General features: G+C 46.2%; 1 protein-coding gene across 2 annotated transcripts in view; it reads right to left on the bottom strand.

The window, feature by feature from the left end:
- LOC142217577 (uncharacterized) overlaps positions 1 to 19586 on the bottom strand; it is a 38014-nt gene extending 18428 nt beyond the window's left edge. Inside the window, exons 1-5 of one of the 2 annotated variants that reach the window (XM_075285870.1) lie at positions 19254 to 19586; positions 15999 to 16125; positions 15223 to 15296; positions 13473 to 13813; positions 9569 to 9690 (exon numbers count right to left, since the gene is read on the bottom strand). In XM_075285870.1, coding sequence (XP_075141971.1) covers positions 9655 to 9690; positions 13473 to 13813; positions 15223 to 15296; positions 15999 to 16125; positions 19254 to 19578 — 903 coding nt within the window. In that variant the 5' untranslated portion in view covers positions 19579 to 19586 and the 3' untranslated portion in view covers positions 9569 to 9654. Of the gene's footprint in view, positions 1 to 9333; positions 9691 to 13472; positions 13814 to 15222; positions 15297 to 15998; positions 16126 to 19253 lie in introns of those variants that run through there. The other variant, XM_075285871.1, reaches the window with a different exon arrangement.
- Positions 19587 to 25424: the final 5838 nt, after the last annotated feature.

Raw genomic sequence — 25424 nt, 5'->3', positions numbered from 1 at the left:
AGAGATGTTACAGTCTGTAGATGTTCCTGTGTCTGAACCACACATGAGACCTAGCTTCCTGCTCTCAGATAGAGGAGGGGGTAAGTGAGTGCTCTGAGCTGCTTGCATTTCTGAACTCTTTGTCTTAGGGAGGCTTCACACGGAATTCAGCTCTGCTCAATCTGAACGTAAAACTCGTTCAGAATGAGCGCATAAAAAGCAGCTCCCATTCATTTCTATGGGTGCCGGCATTTGCGCGCTACCCATTGAAATGAATGGGAGGCTTTTTACCTATTCATTTCAATTGGTAGTGTGCAAATGCCGGTGCCCATAGAAATGAATGGGAGCTGCTTTTTATGCGCTCATTCTGGACGAGTTTTACGTTCAGATTGAGCAGAGCTGAAATGTATACTTGGGAGATATATGAAGGCTGGGAGACTTGTCTCACCATCTTATTAAAGAATAGAGATGAGCGAACAGCGTTCTATCGAACACATGTTCGATCGGATATCACGCTGTTCGGCATGTTCGATTCGAATCGAACACCGCGTGGTAAACTGACTAAAAACTCGATTCCCCTCCCACCTTCCCTGGCGCCTTTTTTGCACCAATAACAGCGCAGAGGAGGTAGGACAGGAACTATGACAACAGAGACATTGAAAAAAATAGTAAAAACCCATTGGCTGCCGAAAACATGTGACCTCTGATTCAGAAGAACAGCGGCGGCCATCTTCGAGTCAGTCAGAGCTTGCACTTCGTCAGGGATGGAGGTCTCCGTCAATTTAGATAGGGATTAGATTCTGTTAGGCAGGGATAGGAGAGGAGAGGAGAAGAAAACCAACAGCTCTTTTAACAGCTACATTGAAGGGGGAATCAGAAAAAGATTGTCACAGTGTCTACCCACTAACGCTAACGTGGGATTCACAGGCTGCATCAGCGCTATACAGCTCTCCGCGGTGGGGATAATACTAAGTGGGATACACTGAAAGTGTATTCCCACATACTCTATATACCCTTAATCCACGTCCTAACAGTGTACCCCCCGGAACTAACTGGTATACACTGAAATGCTCAGCCCATATACCCTCAATCCACGTTCTAACAGTGTGCCCCCCCACTCCCCGTAGCTAACTGGTATACACCGAAATGCTCAGCCCATAGAATGTGGATTAAGGGTATATAGGGTATGACAGTGTGCCCCCCCCCCCCCCACCACCACCTAACTTGTATACACTGGAATATTCAGAGCATATATGTAGCATCACGGTTGTCACCGTGTGTAATCCCCTTAAAGCAGATTTCCTCTACATACATTCAAAATCCCAGGATAATGAAGCTTCACCCAGGTTGTGACTGTTTTCATTCCTCAAATTATTTGGGGATGCATACACCTGAGATCTTAGCCTATTGCCATATTCACGTGGGTTGTCAGTGTTAATTCTCCAAATTATTTGGGGATACATACATTTAAAATTTCTGGGTATTGGCATATTCACCTGGGTTGTCAGTGTTAATTCCCCAAATTATTTGGGGATAAATACACCCTACATCTCAGGCTCTTTTCATATTCACCCAGGTTCTGAGTGTTAATTCCCCAAATAAATTGGGGCCTGCATACCACCTTAATTTCTTGCTATTGGCATAGACACCCAGGTTCTGAGTGTTAATTCCCCAAATAAATTGGGTCCTACATACACCCTTAATTTCTTGCTATTGGCATATACACCTGGGTTGTCAGTGTTAATCCCCAAATTATTTTGGGATACATGCACCATTAATCTCAGGCTATTGCCATATTCAACCAGGTTTTGAGTGTTAATTCCCCAAAATTATTTGGGGATACATGCACCCTATATCTCAGGATATTGGCATATTCACCTGGATTGTCAGTGTTCATTCCCCAAATTATTTGGGGATACATACATTTTAATTCTCAGGCTAATGAAGCTTCACTAAGGTTGTGACAGTGTGTAACTTCCCCCCCCAAAACCTTGGCATACATACATTCTAATTGTCAGAAGCTTTAGCCAGGTTGTGACGGTGTGTAACCCCACCAACACTAAGTGGGATACACATTAATTGTCAGACTATGTACGCTAAACCCAGCATTCCACGGTGTGTCCCCACAAAACCTAAGTGAGATACACACCAATTGTTAGGCTATGTACGCTCAACCCAAGGGATACAGGTCCAAATTATACACCCAATTAGTGTAATTCGTAGAGGGATCGGAGAGGACAGGTCTGTGGTTGGCCAGGTACTCACGCAACATGCGCCTATACTTTTCCCTCATGATGACACTAGGCCCCTAACTGGCAGTAGTTTGGGCAGGGAGGGGGGGGGGGGACATTAACGTGTACCAGACCTTGTACAGTTTTCCCCTGGTGGTTGTGCAGCGGATGGAAGTTGTGAGCCTCATGGAGGAAATATCCTCTCTGACGCCCAAGAGGGTTTACGGAAACATTTCCATCATATTCTGCACCAGTTGCTTGTGCCAATTTTTTTTCCTCTCCCCTAATATAACAAAGGAACAGACATTTGACCTATACCGGGGGTCGAGGCTTGCTAAAATCCAGTATTATTTGCTCTCCATGATGTGAAGTATGCGTTTGTCTCTTGAAAAGCAACCAGACATCAAGTCAGCCATGTGTGCCAGTGTGTTACTTGGCATGACTTTTCTGCCCCCAACTGTAAGGGTCACTTTCCATTTCCTCCACTTCCCACTCCCCTTCAAACCATCATCAAATGCCACTTCATCCCCATCGTCTTCCTCCACCAGGCAACGGTGCGAAGATGACGCTAGTGTGCTATGAATGTTTTCAGCGTAGCATAGCCTACTTTTCACTTTTGATAAAAGCCACACTTTCACCAGTATATCAGCCACAATGGTGTAGGTTTCAAAGAACCATTGCACCAATGATTTTAAAATGTGGGCCATGTCTGGACCGTGTTTGAGTCTGGAAAACTACATATCTGATACCAGGTTCTTGCCATTATCACAAAACAAAAATTGTCTGGGCCCAGGAGCGGCGGCGGAAACCACATTGCCGTTGCATCGAGGATGGCATCCCTAACCTCATGGGAAGTGTGTTTTCTGTCGGCCAAGCTGAGTTGCTTTAGCACGACCTGTTGTGGTCTCCACACTCCAGTGCTGAAGCACGTTCAGGTCGCAGGTGTGGTCGAGGTTGCAGCACAGTAGGCTTTCAGTCAACCTCTGCCATGAATTTTGGGCTGGTAGAGAAGATAGGCCACCCCAGTTTGCAGCCTGGGCCCATCCATAACTCCATTCAGCCGGCCTGTCATTACTGAGAGGCAGTGTCCCTGACCACAGGTGCTTGACCATGTGTCTGTGGTCAAGTTGAGCTTACAGTAAAGTGCGGAACTCAGGGCCCCACTTATGTTAGGGGACACGTGGTGGCGCAAGGCGGGGATGGCAAACCAACAGAGGTAGTGTCGGCTAGGGCCATCATAGCGAGGTACCGCACCTGCCAGCAGGTCACGGGAGGCCTGAGTCTCCGCAAGCCTGGATGGCTAAATCTCCTGGGCCAGCACTTTTAAGATGAGGTGATTGAAACCTTGGGCATGTGGGTGGGTTGCGCTGTTCTTCTGCCAGCGATAAAAGGCCTGGGAGATGGGGAGTTCCTGGGAAGAGGCACATGATGGCCCAGGCAAAAGGAGTAGTGGCAAGAAAAGTGGAGGATGAGGGGAACTCCCCAAAGTGTCATAGGCAGATTTTGAGGTGTCCAGGCTGGTGGTTTCTCTGGGGTGGCTAAAAGAGTGAACAACTAAGGCCTTGCTGCCTCTGGCCTTGCTTCTGGGATTCACCTGTCCTGTGCCTATGGACATGCCTCTGCCTCTAGCCACCCTCTTTGGTGCTGCACTTCCCTCCACATCTACACTGCTTTCCCCCCTAGACATCACCCCTGTCCATGTTGGGTCATTGGCCTCGTCGTCCACCAATTACAATTGCTCACTCTCCTCTTTCTGCAAACTGCACATAACCATTGCTTGCCCTCATGACTGACTTTGACGAACCCTATGGTTTTGGAGTTGTAACTGCATCAAAGGTCTCTGCTGCTCACACACCCTGCTCAATACATGTTATATAGGGTTTCATCGTGTGGTGACCTCGAAAAAACATCCTGAGCTTTACGTAGATATAGGCATTGCAGGAGTGAATTGAGGCTAGCAGCGGCTAATGTAGACTTGCGAAAGTGGCCCTCCAAGCTCCACACTTTCACGACTAGATCGTCAACATTGGGGTACTTTTTAAAAACCGTTGCAGCACTGAGTTAAAAACGTGGCCCAGGCATGGAACATGTTGCGGGCTGCCAAGCTACAGAGCCGATCCCAGGTTCTGGCCATTATCACACACGAAAACATGCCTGGGCCCTAGGTGCAGTGGCAAAAACCACATTGCCGTGTCATCGAGGATGGCATGCCTCACCTCCTAGGCAGTGTGCTGTCTGGCATCAAAGCTGATGAGCTTCAGCAGGGCCTGCTGACGTCTCCCCACGCCAGTGTTGCAACGTTTCCAGCTCATATCTGGGGTCCACTTAACAGCGGAGGAGGAGGGTGGTGTTTCAGCCCTCCTCCCAGGAATGTTGTGCGGGGAGACAAATCAGTCCACCACAGTTGGCACTCAAGTCCCCGCCTCAAGTACATTCAACCAGTGTGCCAAGATTGAAAGGTAGCGTCCCTGTCCGCATGCACTTGTCCATGCGTAGGTGGTCAAGTGGAACTTTGTGCAAAGTGCTGAACTTAGGGACCACATCATGTTTGGGGAAAAGTGTTGGTGAAAGGTGTGAACGGGCACAGTGAGGTGGCGCAGTAGCCAGCAGGCCCAAAAAGGGCAGAGTGTCCACAAGCCGGGATGCCAACATCTCCTGGGCCAGAAGTTTTAAGATGAGGCCGTTGAAGCCTTTGGCATGTGGGTGGGTTGTGCTGTACTTTAGCCTGAAATGAAAGGCCTGGGAAATGGGGAGTTGCTGGGAAGAGGCGCATGATGGCGCAGGCAAAAGGAGCAGTGGCATTAAAAGTGGAGGATGAGGGTGAACTCCCACAAGTGTCAGAGGAAGATTTAGAGGTGACCTGGATGGTGGTCTGGACTGCAGCGCCAGCACTGTCAACAGTGGGAAAGGCAGTGGCAACAACGCCAGACGACGATTATCCTGCGCTTGCTGTCACCCACTGAGCCCAGTGCTTGCTTTACAAATGACGGCACATGACAGAGGTGGTAAAGTTGCTCAGTTTAGCATTACAAAGTGTGCAAACCACACTCAGTTTGTCCTCCACCTATACATTTACAAATTATCTCCCCCATCGAGGAACATGGCCTCGATGGGGGAATTTTTCTAAGGAGGCTAGAATAGAGAGCATATTGGGCCTTGCTGGGTCAGGCCTAGCTTCTGTCAAGCAGCTGTCCTGTGACTCTGGACATGCCTCTGCCTCTAGCCACCCTCTTTGGTGCTGCACTTCCCTCCACATCTACACTGCTTTCCCCCCTAGACATCACCCCTGTCCATGTTGGGTCATTGGCCTCGTCGTCCACCAATTACAATTGCTCACTCTCCTCTTTCTGCAAACTGCACATAACCATTGCTTGCCCTCATGACTGACTTTGACGAACCCTATGGTTTTGGAGTTGTAACTGCATCAAAGGTCTCTGCTGCTCACACACCCTGCTCAATACATGTTATATAGGGTTTCAGCGTGTGGTGACCTCAAAAAAACATCCTGAGCTTTACGTAGATATAGGCATTGCAGGAGTGAATTGAGGCTAGCAGCGGCTAATGTAGACTTGCGAAAGTGGCCCTCCAAGCTCCACACTTTCACGACTAGATCGTCAACATTGGGGTACTTTTTAAAAACCGTTGCAGCACTGAGTTAAAAACGTGGCCCAGGCATGGAACATGTTGCGGGCTGCCAAGCTACAGAGCCGATCCCAGGTTCTGGCCATTATCACACACGAAAACATGCCTGGGCCCTAGGTGCAGTGGCAAAAACCACATTGCCGTGTCATCGAGGATGGCATGCCTCACCTCCTAGGCAGTGTGCTGTCTGGCATCAAAGCTGATGAGCTTCAGCAGGGCCTGCTGACGTCTCCCCACGCCAGTATTGCAACGTTTCCAGCTCATATCTGGGGTCCACTTAACAGCGGAGGAGGAGGGTGGTGTTTCAGCCCTCCTCCCAGGAATGTTGTGCGGGGAGACAAATCAGTCCACCACAGTTGGCACTCAAGTCCCCGCCTCAAGTACATTCAACCAGTGTGCCAAGATTGAAAGGTAGCGTCCCTGTCCGCATGCACTTGTCCATGCGTAGGTGGTCAAGTGGAACTTTGTGCAAAGTGCTGAACTTAGGGACCACATCATGTTTGGGGAAAAGTGTTGGTGAAAGGTGTGAACGGGCACAGTGAGGTGGCGCAGTAGCCAGCAGGCCCAAAAAGGGCAGAGTGTCCACAAGCCGGGATGCCAACATCTCCTGGGCCAGAAGTTTTAAGATGAGGCCGTTGAAGCCTTTGGCATGTGGGTGGGTTGTGCTGTACTTTAGCCTGAAATGAAAGGCCTGGGAAATGGGGAGTTGCTGGGAAGAGGCGCATGATGGCGCAGGCAAAAGGAGCAGTGGCATTAAAAGTGGAGGATGAGGGTGAACTCCCACAAGTGTCAGAGGAAGATTTAGAGGTGACCTGGATGGTGGTCTGGACTGCAGCGCCAGCACTGTCAACAGTGGGAAAGGCAGTGGCAACAACGCCAGACGACGATTATCCTGCGCTTGCTGTCACCCACTGAGCCCAGTGCTTGCTTTACAAATGACGGCACATGACAGAGGTGGTAAAGTTGCTCAGTTTAGCATTACAAAGTGTGCAAACCACACTCAGTTTGTCCTCCACCTATACATTTACAAATTATCTCCCCCATCGAGGAACATGGCCTCGATGGGGGAATTTTTCTAAGGAGGCTAGAATAGAGAGCATATTGGGCCTTGCTGGGTCAGGCCTAGCTTCTGTCAAGCAGCTGTCCTGTGACTCTGGACATGCCTCTGCCTCTAGCCACCTTTTTCCCTGCTTAGCTTGCTTCCACATCAACGCTGTTTTCCCCGCTAGACATCACCCCTGTCCATGTCTGGTCGGTGGCCTCGTCGGCCACCACCTCCTCTTCCAATTGCTCACTCTCCTCTTACTACAAACCGCACATAACCACAGCCTGCCCTGATGACAACTGTGTCTCGTCCTCAACACTGAGGCAGAGAAACACTGGTTGGGGGGGGCACAACCACAAAATTGAACAGAAATGGCGAATGCTCCCGTGTTTGGCCATCAAGACACACAAAGTCGTCTGGTAGCTCCTGGGATTGGTGAAGTGGTTGGACAGAGTGAGGGACAGTTAAAGGACCTGAAAACATCTCCTGGGAGGGGGGAAATGTGGGATGACTCTCCTGGGAAGATTGGGCATGTTGGGAGGAAGGAGGACCAGACTGTTGGGTAGGAGGAGGAGTTGAGGTAGAGGCTGACCTGCTGGTGGAGAATGTGGTGGAAGCATTATCCACCATCCATTGTAAAACCTGTTCCTGGTGCTTGGGCCTGGTCTGCGTTGTACCTTAATGCCTCTGTCCTATCAGGAATTGTGAGGAGCACATGCTAATCTTTGTTTAGCATAAAATTGGGGTTTCTGTCCATACAATTGGGGAGGAAAGAAGGTTTCCAGGTATTTTTCCACTTTCCATAGAGGTGGTGTTGAGTGTGTAAAGTGTGTAGTTGATAGGCTGTACTAGTGGGGTGATACTGTGACTTGTGCGTTTTTACAATGCTAGTGCAAGGCTCTCCTCACTCCAAGGGCCAAATACAATGCTGGTGCAAGGTTCTATTCAGTGCAAGGGCCCAGTACACTGCTGCTGCAAGGCTCTCCTCACTGCAACGGCCAAATACAATGCTGCTGCAAGGCTGTCCTCACTCCAAGGGCCAAATACCCTGCTGTGACAGGCTGTACTCATTCCATGGGCCAAATACACTGCTGGGTGACAGGCTGTACTCACTTCCAGACAGAAAGAATGTTTAAAGGTGTTTTTCCACTATCTGAAAGGTGGTATTGAGTGTATAAAGGGTGTAGTTGTTAGGCTGTGATAGTGGGGTAGTACAGGGACTTGGGTGTGTTAGGGTCAGTTCACACGTGAAAACCGCCTAGCTTATTTGTGCGAGGTAAAAAACCTCGAGGAGTTTTTTTGACGCTGTTTTTTGCATTCCACGCGGTTTTTGACGAGGTTTTTGACGCGGTTTTCGCTAGCGGTTTTCGCTAGGGTTTTTTTTTCCTATATGTGCTATAGAAACTGCAGGCGAAAACCGCGCGGTTTTTTGCAAAAAACCGCGCGGTTTTGTGTGCAAAAAACCGTGCGGTTTTTTACCGCGCGGTTTTCGCCTCCCATTCACTTCTATGCAATTCTTCAGGCGTTTTCCGCCTGAAGAAAGGTCATGTCGCTTCTTCAGGCGGAAAACGCTAGGAGGAAAAAAAAAGCTAGTGGTCTACATAGACCACCATGTTAAAGGAGAGGTTTTTGAAGCGAATTCCGCTGTCAAAAACCTCCCCTTTGCCCACGTGTGAACTAGCCCTTAGATGCCCCCGGACATGCTTCCCCTGCTGTCCCAGTTGTATTCCAGAGGTGTTGGCATCATTTACTGTGGTGTCATAGTGGACTTGGTGACCCTCCTGAGATGGATTTGGGTTTCCCCCTTAACGAGTATATGTTCCCCATAGACTATAATGGGGTTTGAAACCCGTTTGAATAGTCGAACAGTGAGCAGCTGTCCGAATCGAATTTCGAACCTCGAACATTTTAGTGTTCGCTCATCTCTATTAAAGAACTGTATGTCCGATGCCTAGCTGCATCGGGAGCGCACAGGCGAGGCCAGCGGCATCAAAGCGACGTCATCTCGCTGCTGGCTTTGCATATGAAACCCACCAATTGATGCTGAAAACCAGGACGAAAGAAGTCTTTACAGCAGCGAAGACTGGTGAGCATTGGACAAGGGAATACCCCTTTAAGGTGCTGAATGTTAACTACACGCTCTATCCAACATGATAGTATGGGTTAATCAGCAACCGTGACAAAGCACTGTCTGTCCTGCTCGTGCAGTTTTACCTTCACTTCAATCGCCAGGCAGCAAGATGCATTTAGAGAGAGTAGAAACTGTGTCCACTTGCCGCATTAAGGATATACAATGTGGCTATACCCTGAAAGTTGGCTGCAACAGTCTATTCATGTAACATATTGGCTGTAGTTTTTACTACATTCATTGTCATTGAAGGGAAGGGTCCCAGACAGTGTCTCATTGCTGTCAAGGTCAGACTATGGTTTACTTACCCAATTGTGCATAAATTTCCGCTCTCTGAAAGCTGTTCATTTTTTGGCAGCCTCTGTTGTCCACTATGCAGATGTTCTGTGTGAGGTCGTAGGAATTCCTTACCATGGTCATGACTCCATCTCTTACTCCGGCATCAGCATGGTCTATGAATCTTCCTTCACCCATCGCATACTTACAGGAGTTAATAAAGGCATATTTCCCATGACCATTGTAACCAAAGAGCTGCAGGACGACCCGGGAGTATCCCTGATTCCCATGAGGACCTCCATCCAGGCTGAAGTTGCGGATTCTGTCTCGTAGCTGATGGTTGTCCATCTCTTCTAGGCTGTCTCTTCTCTTTCTGTGGACTGTCTCGGCTATAAACAGTGAAAAAAAAAAAAAAGCCTCTGATAAATTTCTGCTCAACTGCTTTCACTTTCTACCTAGTACATTACAAGAACAGGAACGAGTTCTAGGAAATTGAAAGTGTGGGGGAAGGGGGGGGGGGGGGTTATTTTTCAAGTCCTGCACAATAGAAAACTGGTGTAAAAAAAACCTCCCAAAAATCTCAGAACAGAAGCTGGGGCTCCACTGGGCGTAAACGCCGCGAGCGGAGACGCGGTGGGAAAAATCACGGCGTTGTACAGTGTTGTACAGTGCAGGCAAAGTGGATGTGATTCATGCGAATCCCATCCCCACTTTACGGAAAAGATCGCAGCACGGACACGCTGCGATTTGCAAAGCCTTTGCGGCTTTGTAAATCACAGCATGTCAATTATATCTACGGAAACGCCGGCGGCTTTCCCGTAGATATAATGTTAAGAGAAAGTCAGCAGAGGAAAACTCAGTGAACTTTCTCTTAGGCCGAGGCCCCACTGGGCGCAAACGCCGCAATTTTATTTTATTTCACCTCCCTGGCCTAGTTTAAAAATATTTTTGCTTTAATATCTATGTGAACGTATGACCAGTTTACATCAGTTTTTTGCATCCTTTAAAGTGACTTAGCAGAGACTTGTAACACTGCATATAATGCAGTAATGTTGGGGTGATACTACTTATACCCCAAATCACCCACCCATGCACCCTAGGCTTGCCCATGCCCACCAGATGCCATTGTCCACCTGCCACCAAACTAGGAGAACGACGAGACTCCAAGGACTATTGTACCCTAAACCTATATACCATGCTCCACATGGTATATAATTCTCCACACAGTATAATATGTTCCCCAGAGCCCCAACACAGTATAATGCTGTCCAGAGTCCCCACACAGTATATTACCCCTTAGTGGCCCTACACAGCATAATATGCTCCCCAGCAATCCCACACAACTTAATATAGCCCACACAGTATAAAAGGCTCCCCATAGCACCTCCCCAGTATAATGCTCCAAAGTGGCCCCACACAGTATAATATGTTCCCCACAGTGGCCTAGCATAGTATGAAATGCTCCATAGTCCAGAGCCCACCTCCCACCACAGTATAATGCTCCATAGTGGCCCCCACACAGTATAATATGCTTTACAGTGGTCGCACATAGTACAATAGGCTCCCCCAGGGACTCCTAGTATAAAGCTCCACATTGGCCACACACAGTATAATGCTCCACAGTGGTCCCACACAATATAATATGCTACCCATAGTGGCCCAACACAATGTAACATGGTCCACAGTCGTGCCACATATTATAATATGCTCCACAGTGGTCCATACACAGTATAATATGCTCCACAGTGGTCCCATACAGTATAAAATGCTCCCAAGAAGCCCCACACAATATAATATGCACCATAGTAGCCCTACACAGTATAATAAGTTCCCCACACTGCCCCTCCAGGCTAACTCTCCATAGTGGCCCCATACAGTATAACACCTCCACAGCGGCAGTACACAATATAATTTGCTACCCAGAGGCCCCCTAGTATAAACTGCTCCCCAGAGAGCATAGTATAATGTTCCACACTGACCCCACACTAAATAATGTTCTGCTGCGGAATCCGCGGCAAGTTAGGGCATTAGGCCACTACTAGCTAGCAAGGAAAAAAAGCGAGCGGCTTTCATTGAAGTCAATGGGAGCCATTTTTGGAGGCGGATTTTGAAATGGAACCTGCATCAAAATCCAGTGCCAAACAATTCTGTGTGAATATACCATTACGATTTATTGTTTTCTTTTTTTTGTAACCTCTTCCTGATAATGGAATTTTTTAATTTTTTTTAATTCTTATTTTTGACTCCCCCCCCCCCCTTCCAAACACCATAACTTTTTTTTTATTTTTCTGCTCTTAGGGTCCATTCACACGGAGGAAAATGGTGAGGATTTTGGTGTGAAATTTCAGCGCTGAGAAAAAAAGCCTACCATTGACTTCAATGGGTTCCTTTAGAAAAAGGAATAATAGGGCTGAGGCTGACACAAGTTTCCTCAGATTTTGTAGACTAGAGTTTACACAGTCCAGATTATAGCTACAGAAGAGGGATCTTCACCAGTTAGCTCCCGGCGGGTGACTAATTTGGGGTATATGTATTTACTCAGTTACTGGGCCGCGGTATCCGATAATCAGACGTGGACCTAAGAAACACGTGGCCTGGACATCACATAGCACTGGACTTCATCGGAGGCCTATTCTAATGCAGAAAGGCTCCGGAGAAGTATGGCTGTTATCCCCTTGCAGAGGCGTAACTACCGTAGAGGCAATGGAGGCGGCTGCCACAGGGCCCGGGCCATTACAGGGCCCGGTGACAGCCGCTACCGCTGTTTTTTTTATTAATAGGCCGTTACGGGCCCTATTCACTCGCCAATCCTGGCTGGGCTGGGATCGGTAAGTGACACCACGGGACCCACAAATACTATCATTATACTCGGGGGTCTTTGCAGATCTCCGAGTATAATGATCGGAGGTCCGGAGAGGTAAGAGAACGTAACAAACACTGTTACTTACCTCTCCACGATCCTGCCAGGCCTCCTTCCTGACGTCCTTTCTGACGTGTCTGACATGACATGAACCCGGCCTGCGTCATGTGACGTCTGACGTCATTTCAGAAGGACGGCAGCGGAGAAGACAGCGTAGGAGCCGGGGGACAGGTAAGTAACAGTAATTTTTTATGTTTTTATTCCCCCAGGTCTCCGATTATTATACTCCGGGGTCTGAAAAGACCCCAGAGTATAATAATTGTTTATGGGTGTCCACTATGGGGGATAATACTGTGTGCAGGGGTCACTATGGGGTATAATACTGTGTGTAGGGGCCACTATGGGGGATAATACTGTGTGCAGGGGACACTATGGGGGATAATACTGTGTGCAGGGGCCACTATGGGGGATAATACTGTGTGCAGGGGACACTATGGGGGATAATACTGTGTGCAGGGGACACTATGGGGGATTATACTGTGTGCAGGGGCCACTATGGGGGATAATACTGTGTGCAGGGGCCACTATGGGGGATAATACTGTGTGCAGGGGACACTATTGGAGATGATACTGTGTGCAGGGGCCAGTAAGGGACAAAATACTGTGTGCAGGGGCCAGTAAGGGACATAATACTGTGTGCAGGGGCCAGTAAGGGACATAATACTGTGTGCAGGGGCCAGTAAGGGACATAATACTGTGTGCAGGGGCCAGTAAGGGACATAATACTGTGTGCAGGGGCCACTAAGGGACAAAATAGAGTGCGGAGGAGGGGGCCGGTCGAGGTCTTCAACGTCAGTGTCGGTTGGGGGGGGGGGGGCACCCAAGTTCGCCACAGGGCCCCGCCATTCCCAGTTACACCACTGTCCCCTTGTATGGACTGGTGAAGGGTCTTAGGAGAATCTGTACCTTACATAGGCCGAGAGATTCACTATGCACCGTACACACCGGAAATACAGATTATACAATAGACAGTGATACCCAGTATTGGCACATTGTGAGAAGCATTCTGCCATATGACAATTACTCCTATCATGGCAGGGAGGAGTGTACTGGGACACTGCAATAAGGTGAAGCCGGACTATGAGGATCAACATTTTATTAAAATCCTTGAAGTGGGACTGCAACAAATAAATCATAAACAGATCAGTCCACAAGATATGATCGGTTTATATTTATAAAATGTAGAAGACAAATAACAGGGCGCTATTATCATGGATTTTAAGATATTGAACATTTTTGAAGTTCTTTTACTCTATTTTCTGCATATCTTCTCTTTTCTTCTTCCTCTCTTCTTATTTCTTGTTCTCTCTTCTCCTGGTCAGCCTTGTGTATATATTCCAGCAGGAACTTCTTCCTCCGCACCCAGTCTTCCCGGGCGTTTCTTTCCTGCCCCAGGCGGAATGTGACATCTGTTAGGGCTTTGTGAATAATCATCAGGATATCTCGGGTTCTTCCCTGAGTCTTGATATGATCGTCCTTGGTGTAGTTCTCTACAGATATAATAACCTCAGCACCCATAAGCTGGAATGCCTTTTCAATCAAAATGAAGTCTCCGCTGGTTTTTTTGGTGATGACAATGATGGGGAAGACTCCTACAAGAGATAAAAATATCATCAGACGTGTGACATGTGTGATACAGTTTACTGTGTCCAATATTGAGTAGATGAGATACAGTACAGGACTACATGTAGAGATTGGCAAACCTCAGAAGATTTTAGCTTTGGGTTCAGCCTAAAGTTTTGATTTGGACGTTTGGAACCAGAAGTGAAATTATTATACTGAGGGGTCTCCTCAAACTATAATAGGTGGAGGACTAGGAAGGTGTGAAAAATTAGGTTACACTCTCCTTCTTCACCTCTTCTGGACGTCCTCACTGCATAAGGTGCTCTCTAGAGGCATAGACATCACCTATGTGACTGCTGATGTCCAATTATGGGCCTCATTGGAGACTCCGAGACATGTCACGTTACCGAGGAGGCTGAGAGAGGCCACAAAAGGATCCAGAGAGAGCACCTGATGCAATGAGGAGGCCCAGAGGAGGTGAGGGAAGGTGAATATAACTTCATTTTTTTTACACCTCTCCTGGGCTTCCACCTGTTATACACTGTGGTTTGAGGAGACCCCTCAGTACAATAATTTCACTTCTGGTTCTACCGGAACAAGTTACAAAAACGCAACGTTTTTTGAAATCCTAACATTTTCGCTACGGATGTTTTTCTGCAATGTGTGGATGGGATTAGCCAGAATACCAACCACTTTAGGGTATGCTCACTTGGTGGGAAATGAAAAGTAATTCCTCTTCATTTTCCGACGCTGGCATTATTGCCACTGTCTAACCGTGATGAGATGCTGAGGCAGTGCATCGGCATTTTGTCGTGGCATCCAGCTGCTTATTAGGCCCGGATGAATGGGCCTAATCTGCAGGGAGTCTGGAGCGGCAGTGGTGTCCGTGGCAAGATCGAGCAGGCCGCTTCTTTTTTTCGCGTTCTGCTGCGATCTCTTGTTTTCAATGGGAGGTGGATTCCGGGACAATCGGATTTAAATCCGCCCCCAAATCTGCTGCAAATTCCTCCACATGAACACAGCCTTAAAGGTACTGTAAGACTGAATTCAGACAGGGTTTTTTGGTCCAGAGGCTGCCTCAGATTCCGGACCAAAAAACAGCTACCCGTGCCTGGATGCCGATGCAGTGCACCAACATCCAGTTGCGGCATTCCACTCTGAATTAGGCCCAAATGAATGGGCCTAGTCGGGAGGGAGGCGTTACGAGGCAGATGTCCGCGGCTGAATCCGAAAGAAGAAAAAGCATGTCGGCTGACTGGCTCCCATTGATTCGGCGTCAAAATCCTGACCAAAAAAAAACATCTGAACACAGCCTAAAACACCACCCCCAAATCCCTACGTGGGGCCCCTGCCGCAGATTGATACATTCCCACCATTGGATGCAGTCCCGATAGGCAGCTGTGTAGTTACGCAGAACATTCATTAAGTAACACAATACCTGTCAATTTCACACAGTTATCCATAAATCGTTTCACTTCTAGTTTTTCGTCACTTGTCAGGGAATTTGTGGCACTGGAGAAATAAATATCAAAAGAAATCAATTAATAAAACTGATAAAAAATGATGAAAAAGAATAAACGGTTGTAGTGTAATGCTGCAATGAAATTTTATGCATAGAAAGTCATTGGAAATACATTGGTCTGTGTTGTCTTCTGTGATAAGATATAAGCAGTTTAACCCTTCAGATTGATGCTAGATTCACACTAGCGTTTGGTTTTCCATCCTTCAGGTCTGCTTGGGGACCTGAAAGACTGAAACTGTTAAGACCCAGTCTTTGTAAGCTCAGCCTGTTAGGGTAAGTTCACACAGAGTTTTTGGTCAGGATTTTGAAGCCGCATTCGCCTCAAAATCCTGACCAAAAAGACGGCTCCCATTGAAATCAATGGGAGCCACTCAGGAGCTTTTTCACGGAGCTGGCTTGTGCCGGCTCCCTGAAAAAGAGGCGAGATGCTCATTCTTCAGGTCGTTTCGCCTTGCAATTCGGCCTGAAGACACTCCCTCCTCCAGACTAGGCCCATTCATTGGGCGTAATCCGGAGCAGAGTGCGCGGCTGGATGCTGGTGCAGTGCACCGGCTTTCAGTCGCGGCTACCCAGTTTTAGGAGGCCGCCTCAGGTTCCGATCCAAAAAAACAGTGTGAACTTTCATCAAGACAGATTACCTAGACAGATTACCAGGGCCTGATGTGCCTTATTTTACATACATCCCGGCTCACCTGTATACTAGAATGGGGACAATGAAATCGGAGTAGTTCGGGTTCAGTTCAGCATCTTCCAGCTTGGACATCATGTCTAAGTAGTTATCTGACCACATAACCTCCTCACCAATGGGCATGAAGTTTCCTGAAAAAAGAACACGGGGAGATGTGTCAGTGAAGCTTTTGGTTATATTACAAGGTTCAGTTCTGTCTGAGCTTCAGGAGGAGAAAGTGGAATGAAAAACCAAATGTAGACAGAATTTAATATAAAGCGATGAAGATGACACAGAGGACTGTTCACATACTGCAGTTACCATGGGAAGAAGATGCAAATCTGTCTTCCATGATGTAATTAGGAAGTCAGGTGCCTCAGTGTTGCAAACCAATAGAGGGCGCTCACTGGAATGTGCAAGTCTGTCTTCCCTGATGTAATTAGGAAGACAGAATCTCAGTGATATAGCCCAATAAAGGCTTCTCCCTTTAACATCATGCTCGACCTTCCAAGAGGCCTTTGTTTTGCAATGATGCTGGGATTATTACCAGGTATAGTCTCTCAATCGAGGACAGCAGTTAGTGATGCCACCAGATAGATTTCCCTCTTTTAAAGTAATAATATTAATGTGCACCGAGCAGCCGTGTCAGCATAGCAAGGTCATATAGAGACTGTAGAGCCAGCATAGCAAGGTCATATAGAGACTGTAGAGCCAGCATAGCAAGGTCATATAGAGACTGTAGAACCAGCATAGGAAGGTCATATAGAGACTGTAGAGTCAGCATAGCAAGGTCATATAGAGACTGTAGAGCCAGCATAGGAAGGTCATATAGACTGTAGAGCCAGCATAGCAAGGTCATATAGACTGTAGAGCCAGCATAGCAAGGTCATATAGAGACTGTAGAGCCAGCATAGCAAGGTCATATAGACTGTGGAGCCAGCATAGCAAGGTCATATAGAGATTGTAGAGCCAGCATAGCAGAGTCATATAAAGACTGTAGAGCCAGCATAGCAGAGTCATATAAAGACTGTAGAGCCAGCATAGCAGAGTCATATAAAGACTGTAGAGCCAGCATAGCAAGGTCATATAGACTGTAGAGCCAGCATAGCAAGGTCATATAGAGACTGTAGAGCCAGCATAGCAAGGTCATATAGAGACTGTAGAGCCAGCATAGGAAGGTCATATAGACTGTAGAGCCAGCATAGCAAGGTCATATAGAGACTGTAGAGCCAGCATAGCAAGGTCATATAGACTGTAGAGCCAGCATAGGAAGGTCATATAGACTGTAGATCCAGCATAGGAAGATCATATAGAGACTGTAGAGCCAGCATATCAAGGTCTTATAGAGACTGCAGAGCCAGCATAGCAAGGTCATATAGAGACTGTAGAGCCAGCATAGCAAGGTCATATAGAGACTGTAGAGCCAGCATAGCAAGGTCATATAGACTGTAGAGCCAGCATAGCAAGGTCATATAGAGACTGTAGAGCCAGCATAGCAAGGTCATATAGACTGTAGAGCCAGCATAGGAAGGTCATATAGAGACTGTAGAGCCAGCATATCAAGGTCTTATAGAGACTGCAGAGCCAGCATAGCAAGGTCATATAGAGACTGTAGAGCCAGCATAGCAAGGTCATATAGAGACTGTAGAGCCAGCATAGCAAGGTCATATAGACTGTAGAGCCAGCATAGCAAGGTCATATAGAGACTGTAGAGTCAGCATAGCAAGGTCATATAGAGACTGTAGAGCCAGCATAGCAAGGTCATATAGACTGTAGAGCCAGCATAGCAAGGTCATATAGAGACTGTAGAGCCAGCATATCAAGGTCATATAGATACTGTAGAGCCAGCATAGCAGAGTCATATAAAGACTGTAGAGCCAGCATAGCAAGGTCATATAGACTGTAGAGTCAGCATAAGAAGGTCATATAGACTGTAGAGCCAGCATAGCAAGGTCATATAGAGACTGTAGAGCCAGCATAGCAGAGTCCTATAGAGACTGTAGAGCCAGCATAGCAGAGTCCTATAGAGACTGTAGAGCCAGCATAGCAGAGTCATATAGAGACTGTAGAGTCAGCATAGCAGAGTCATATAGAGACTGTAGAGTCAGCATAGCAGAGTCATATAGAGACTGTAGAGTCAGCATAGCAGAGTCAGATAGATACTGCAGAGCCAGCATAAAAGAGTCATATAGAGACTGTAGAGCCAGCATAGCAGAGTCATATAGAGACTGTAGAGCCAGCATAGCAGAGTCATATAGAGACTGTAGAGCCAGCATAGCAGAGTCATATAGAGACTGTAGAGCCAGCATAGCAGAGTCAAATAGAGACTATAGGACTAGTAAAGCAGAGTCAGGTAGAGAAACTACATAATCACCATATTTACTGCCCATATTACACAGACTCATCAGACATTGAAACTTCTACAAATTATTTTTATTCCAAATTTCTGCTTTTTAAAATATTTTCTTATTAAATTTTTTCTCCTCTGTAATTTCTCTGTTTTTCCTGTGGAGGAAAAATTTCAGCAAAATGGCTTGAGAATCAATAATCAACAATAATTGCGTCTATCGCTTTAAGAGAATATATTCAGGAGAAGCTGATTCATTACAATGTCTTATTGTTCATAAAGTTCTCATAGGTTAGAATCAAAGTCTTTTGATAAGTGTCCCTTTGTACATTCTGTCCCCATAGACTCCTATATTGCCTACGTCTGGGAAACATAGTGATAAGAGTTAGGCCTTATGAAAATGTATTGTGAAACATTTCAAGGTCTACACCTAAGATGGCGGACACGGAAGTCCATGGGATACTCATGTGTTAGCTACGTGCTCGTCATATGTCATTTTGACCAATTATAATTTGCATTCCTATGTGATGTATTTTGTGATGCTTTGCATAAAGCCACTATTCTCCTTTATAATCCTGTGCGCAGCCTCAATAAAACCTGAGCAAATAGTCATGGAGAACACACATGGTGTCCTGATGGTTTTTCTTCCCGAGCTCGATGTAATCAATTAATTTGGACTTCTCCTGACAATCTGAGACTGGAGCCGCTTAGGTTCCAATGACAAATCTGTTATTAGATTATTACTGAAAAGGAACAAGCTCCATTATAAGATGACATGAAGTCCCGAGGACTGGCTGTTACCGACTAGTCATAACCAATAGCTCCTCCAGATACCACCACCACCTCCTGCCATACACGTCACCTGTGTCATATGATTTACAAGGGTTAACAAGGTAAATCATTACTAATGTTTAGATTTGTAATGTCACTCACCCAGTTGGGAGTAAACTTCCGCTCTCTGAAAACTGTTCATGGTGGTGTACCCTCTGTTGTCCACGATGGAGATGTTCTCTGTTAGGTTGTAGGCTTTCCTTAACATAGTCATGGCTCCTCCATCTGTTTTTTCTCCAGCAACAGCATATGGCAAAAACCTTTCTCCATCATCCAGCACGTACTTACAGGAATTAATTAAGGAGGATTTGCCATGACCGGTGTAACCGAAGAGCTGCAGGAGGACTCGGGAGTATCCTTGGTCACCACGAGGGCCTCCAGCCAGGCTGAAGCTGAGAATACTGTTTCGTAGCTGGAAGATGTCCATCTCTTATGTTTGGCTGTCTCTACTTTTCTGTCTTGACTATATAATATCACCCCCCATCCCCCACCTCAGCCAATAGTATTTTTAGCCCTATAATCCTCAAATGCTTTCGCTTTCACATTTTGAGATTTACAGGAATGTGAATGTGAAGTTCTAGGAAATAGAAAGTAAAAGTTTTCTAGGAAAGCTAAACATCATCCATTAGAGAGGATGAGGCTCAATATTCCAGTCCTGGTCACACTGTTGGATCAGTGACAAGGTGTAGGATGGCGCTCTTCCATGTTTTCCATACTTATCGTCATTCACCGCTTTGTCAGCCCATCTATATGTAATGGATAGAATGGCAGCTAGTCTGTAAGGGGTACCCGTGAGCTAGTCATCTGTTACTCTATACCTTGTGTGAGATTCAGGTATTTGTACCACGTACAGTCATGTACAAAAGTTTTAGGCTTATTTCATGAAGTCAACATAGAAAAGAGAAATGTAAATCTCACTAATATTTGGGGTGATCTTTGCCCTTCACCTTCTACAGTGGCCCCTGCAAGCTCTATTATGCCCCAAAGTTGCCCACCCAACCTCTTATGCCCCACAGTTGCCCACCCAACCTTTTATGCCCCCTAGTAGCCTACCCATGAACTATTGTTATATTCTGAAGTCTTTTCAGACCCCTGAGTATAATAATCAGAGACTCAGGGGAGGTGAAGGAACATAATAAACAGTGTAACTCACCTCTACGGGATTTGATGTTACTCCTAGCACAGGCTTCGGGCCTTTATGGTAATGTCCCAGACGTGATGTCCCCATGTGACGTCTGGGAAATTACCATATAGGCCCAAAGCCTGCTAGGAGTAACATTACATCCAGGAGAAGTGAGTTACACTGTTTTTTATATTTCTTCGCCTCCCCTGGGGCTCCGATTATTATACTCCAGGGTCTTTTCAGACCCTGGAGTATAAGAATAGTGGCAGTTGTCAGGGTTCACGAGTCCAGGCCTGCTCACAGCCGCCTTCCTCGTCCTATAGCAGAAGGGGAAGCAGGGGGCGGCCATGAGCAGTCCCGGGGAGGTAGATAAACAGGTCACTACTGGCTGGGGATACTCCATCCGGTAGTGGCCTATTAAACTTAAACAAAAGGTATCTATTTCCGATCCCTTGATGGAGCCCTGCACCGGCGTTGTTGCCTCTTCATTCACCTGCGCAGACGTCTGTGTCTCAGTGCAGCAGGTGTGATGACGTCTTATCATCGCCGCCTGTGCTGAGATGCAGAGGTCTAAGCTAGACCAAGACAGGGCCGCTCAGCGGGATAGTTTAACAAAAAATAAATAAATAAATAAAATGGTAAAATCGCCGCCCTCTCCGAAAGTGCCGCCTAAGGTGGCCGCCTCACCTCACCTCATTAGTGGTGCAGCCTTGCCTTCATGTCAGCCCAGACAGACTGTATGATGTTGAGATCAGGAGCATGATGGCTCGGTGGTTAGCACTGCTGGAGTCCTGGGTTTGGATCCTGTCAAGGACAGCATCTGCAAGGGATTTTGCAGGACTTTGCATTTTTGCCTGGGTTTCCTCCTACGCTCCAGAGACATACTGATAGAGAATGTAGATTGTGAGCCCTATATGGGACAGCAACTGACAATACCTGTAAAGCATTGCAGAATATGATGGCGCTATATAAGTAAACATAGTTAATAATCTTTGGGGGCCATAATTCCAAGACTCTTCCGGCAATGGTCTCACCAAATGTTGATGGGATTTACATTTACAAAACAAAATAAAATAGTCTTTAATTTCTGAAAGCATTCTTACTGTGCTGCATTTTCTCCACCTGCCTAAAACTTTTGCATAACACTGTACATTCAGGTGACTGTGACTAAGAGATGGATAGAAGTAGACACCTAACATATGGCAGATATGGGGTACTTGGAGGCATTGGTCTGGATGTGCAGAGGAATGAAAACTCCTCCAATCCCCTTCACTTCAAGGGGACTCTGCATACAATGTCCTGTCATGGGGCAGAATCAGCTGACAACTGTGGACAGGGTCCTAAATCAGCAGACTTTGAGTAGAGGAGCAAGGAATCACTTTATTTTATGGAGCAGCTACTGCTGGCACCCGACCAGCGGAGGCGGACTATAATGCCAGCACTCTTCCTCAGCTCACTTATATGTACCCTTAATAATAGGTCCTGATGTCCTGCGTTGGATCCCTGTTTTAGACCTGTCTGCACCACAGTCCATCACCTGCCTGGTCAGCTGCTACCAACTCACCACTGGGACCACCCCAGGAGATCTCAGCAGACTCCCCATTACAATGTCCAGATCCCTATATTGTGGTTAAACGGTGAAGACCGGGGAGTCTGTTTAGACAAGGCCTTAGAGGTGGCCTTAAGTCAAACAGGTTTGGTAGCCCCACAGAGGGTCCACAGCCTGCACTGGTGTAATTTGTATATTATTTGTGTGTTCCCATAAGCATCTCAATTCAGATATCAGTGAAAAACCTGCGATCGGTTGTTATCGGTTGATCGTTTGTTGTTTTTTTTTGGCGCCGCCCCCCTGAGGGGCTTGGCTGCCTTGATGCAGTGCTCCAAACTGGGAGCAAACTTTTCTTTCCTTTCTCACTCTTTTCCTCTATATCTTCAAGAATCCTGTAACCAAGCAATCTAGCACTATGAATTTAGCAACTATAAATCGAATGGAAGACCCTGTGGAGTACTTTTTTTCCTTTTGTTTCCTTTGTAAAGCATGGACAATGACAAGACTTGGTTCAGCTGGTTTCCACATGTGCCTGTTACCATCCCCCAGCTAGGACAGCATAGCTCACCATGCGGCATGGAGGAAAACCTACATGGAAGTGTGGACTTCTTCTTCAAGGAGAGGATTTTTGGCGTCAATTGCTGATGTGTGAAGATGCTACAGCTGACTGGTATTTCTTTCTTTTTATTACTGTGGACACGTGGGACTCTGTTACAGCCTGGGAACCATCACCCACCTACCCCAGGAGTTATGGAAGCTTGGCAAGAGAGCAGCACCATGTATACCTGGATGGCTTCAGACTTCCTTGGGGCAGTAGAACACGGGAGGAGGGGGCTTGTGATGAAGGACATTTGGGGCATTTTCTTTTGTGGTTAAAAGGACAATAGTGCTGATACAAGATACCGAACTATCAGCTGTGAGCAGGAGATCTCACCACCTACCAAGAACTACCACATGTTATCATAATAGCTGACTATGTCCCCCACCTCTGCAAAAATTTCTGCTTGTTATATCTAAATGCTGTGACCCCCCTCCTTGTGTCCTACAACCAAGTCGGCTGTATTATTATTATTATTATTATTATTATTATTAACATCAATCCGCACAGAGAACTAAATGATCCTGCAGTGTGTCTGTGTTTCTTTCTTTTTTAGTTGCTATGATTCCTAGGATTTCCCTGCCATGAGCTTGTATGTGTTTTTCTCTCTTGTATACTACTGTACCATCTATGAAACTGTATCACTGAAATTTCCCCATTGTGGGACTATTAAAGGAATATCTTATCTTATCTTATCTTATCTTATGGAGACCTGGAGTAAAGCTGTGTTTATGTGACCTTGTGTAACTGTCATTCACAGCGCCCAGCCCCTTTAAAGCTGACATAAGGCAGTGAAGAAAAATGGCTGGGTTGCTATGGAAACCTGGAGTAAAACTCTAATATATGGTACTCTGTGCAGAGTCATGTATTTAAAGGAATTCTACCATTAAAAAACTTTTTTCTGTGGATAACATGTCGGAATAGCCTTTAGAAAGGCTATTCATCTCCTACCTTTAGATGGGATCTCCGCCACGCCGTTCCTTAGTAATACCGTTTTTTACCGGTATGTAAATTAGTTCCACACGCTGGAGGGTTAGATACACAGGTCAGCGCATAGTATCACACAGCAGAGGATTAGATACACATGTCTGCACACAGTTCTACACACCAGAGGATTAGATGCGCACATTTGCACAAAGTAACACATGCCAAAAGATTAGATACGTGCATCTGCACACAGTCCCACATGCCAGAGGATTAGATACTCGCGTTTGCACAAAGTACCACACACAGATACCGACAGTATCTAATCTGTCGGTGTGTGGTACTTTGTGCAGACGCGAGTATCTAATCCTCTGGCATGTGGGACTGTGTGCAGATGCACGTATCTAATCTTTTGGCGTGTGTTACTTTGTGCAAATGTGCGCATCTAATCCTCTGGTGTGTAGAACTGTGTGCAGACACGTGTATCTAATCCTCTGCTGTGTGATACTATGCGCTGACCTGTGTATCTAACCCTCCAGCGTGTGGTACTTTGTGCAGATGCATGTATCTAATCCTTTGGCATGTGGAACTGTGTGCAGACGCGCATATCTAATCCTCTGACATGTGATACTGTGTGCTGACCTGTGTATGTAATCCTCTGATGCGTATATCTCAGCTTGGATATCAGTGTTGGATTGTACATGTGGAGTGACCGTGTGTATGGCACTTGGAATGTGAGTGAAAGACTTGCAGGTTTGTTGTGGCTAATGGGGGTCAGGGTTTTGGGAAAGCAGTATCTCTGGAACGGTACGTCCGAGTGAGTTGGGTTCTCGTCTTAAACCTTAATGGACACCTTAAGTATCTGTGTGCCAAATTTGGTGAAGATCGGTCCAGTCGTTTGGTCGCGTATAAAGAACAGACAGACAGACAGATAGATAGACAGACAGACAGACAGAAATTCATTTTTATAAGATAGAGAGAGAGAGATACAGGTCATACGTAACTGGGGGCAATGGGCAGAAGCAGAAAATAATAGGAGTCAATACGTGTGTGTGTGTGTGTATAGTACTCCCACCCAGCCCTCTCCTGCTGTATACTGTGCCCAGGAGAAGTCAGTATCACTGTACGCTGTGTCTTCCTTTACTGAGTATTAACCCCTCGACCTCTGGCAGATCTGTATATAATTGACTGGCAGCAGCTGCTTTAACAGCTGAGCCTCTGTATATTGTGTGCCTGGTGCCTCCTTCCTCTCCCGGTCTGAACTACTCCCCCTGTCAGCACTACTATGTGTGCAGCAAAAGCCTTCAACTATGATACAAATATAGATCAACCGTATAAGACATCAGCCAGACATGTCCTGCACCTCTGCACATGTACCACGTGCGCGTGTGTATATATATATATATATATATATATATATATATATATATATATATATATATATATTCTATATATACATACAGAATATATGCAGTAGGTCACTACTAGTGGGTACTACCTTCCTTTATTGCCCCCTCACACTGTAGTCAGTTTTTTTCCCCTACCCACCTTCTACAAGCCATAACTATTTTACTTTTCTGGCCACAGAGCTGTATGAAGGCTTATATTTTGTAGGACAAATTATACTTTCTAATGGTACCATTTACTATTCTATACAATGTACTGGCTATAAGAAGTGCAATTTAGAGTGGGGTAAAATTATTACAGTATTTGCACCATTTCCTTTTGGGTTTAGTTTTTTATGGCTTTGACTGTGCGGTGAAAATGACATATTTGGCGCAATTTCGGCAATACCAAATTTATATGGTTTGTTTTAAGACCTTTATATACTTTCATTCTATATGACTGCTCCATCTACACTGTTATGCTGTAACTATACATCTGTATGACCGCACCATCTATACCAGTATAATATAACTATACATCTGTATGACCGCTCCATCTACACCAGTATAATATAACTATATATCTGTACTAGCTGGTACCCTGCGACTTCGTCTGCGGTGATTGTAGAAGTGGGTAAATACAGGCGTGGGTAAGGTTTTCGTACTGTGTATAAGGTATGGGATATGAAATGTA

The sequence above is a fragment of the Leptodactylus fuscus genome, chromosome 8, assembly GCF_031893055.1.
Source record: "Leptodactylus fuscus isolate aLepFus1 chromosome 8, aLepFus1.hap2, whole genome shotgun sequence".
In the NCBI taxonomy this organism is placed as follows: Eukaryota; Metazoa; Chordata; class Amphibia; order Anura; family Leptodactylidae; genus Leptodactylus; species Leptodactylus fuscus.
The sequence above is the reverse complement of the archived record's forward strand: the minus strand, read 5'-3'. Positions and strand labels throughout refer to the sequence as shown.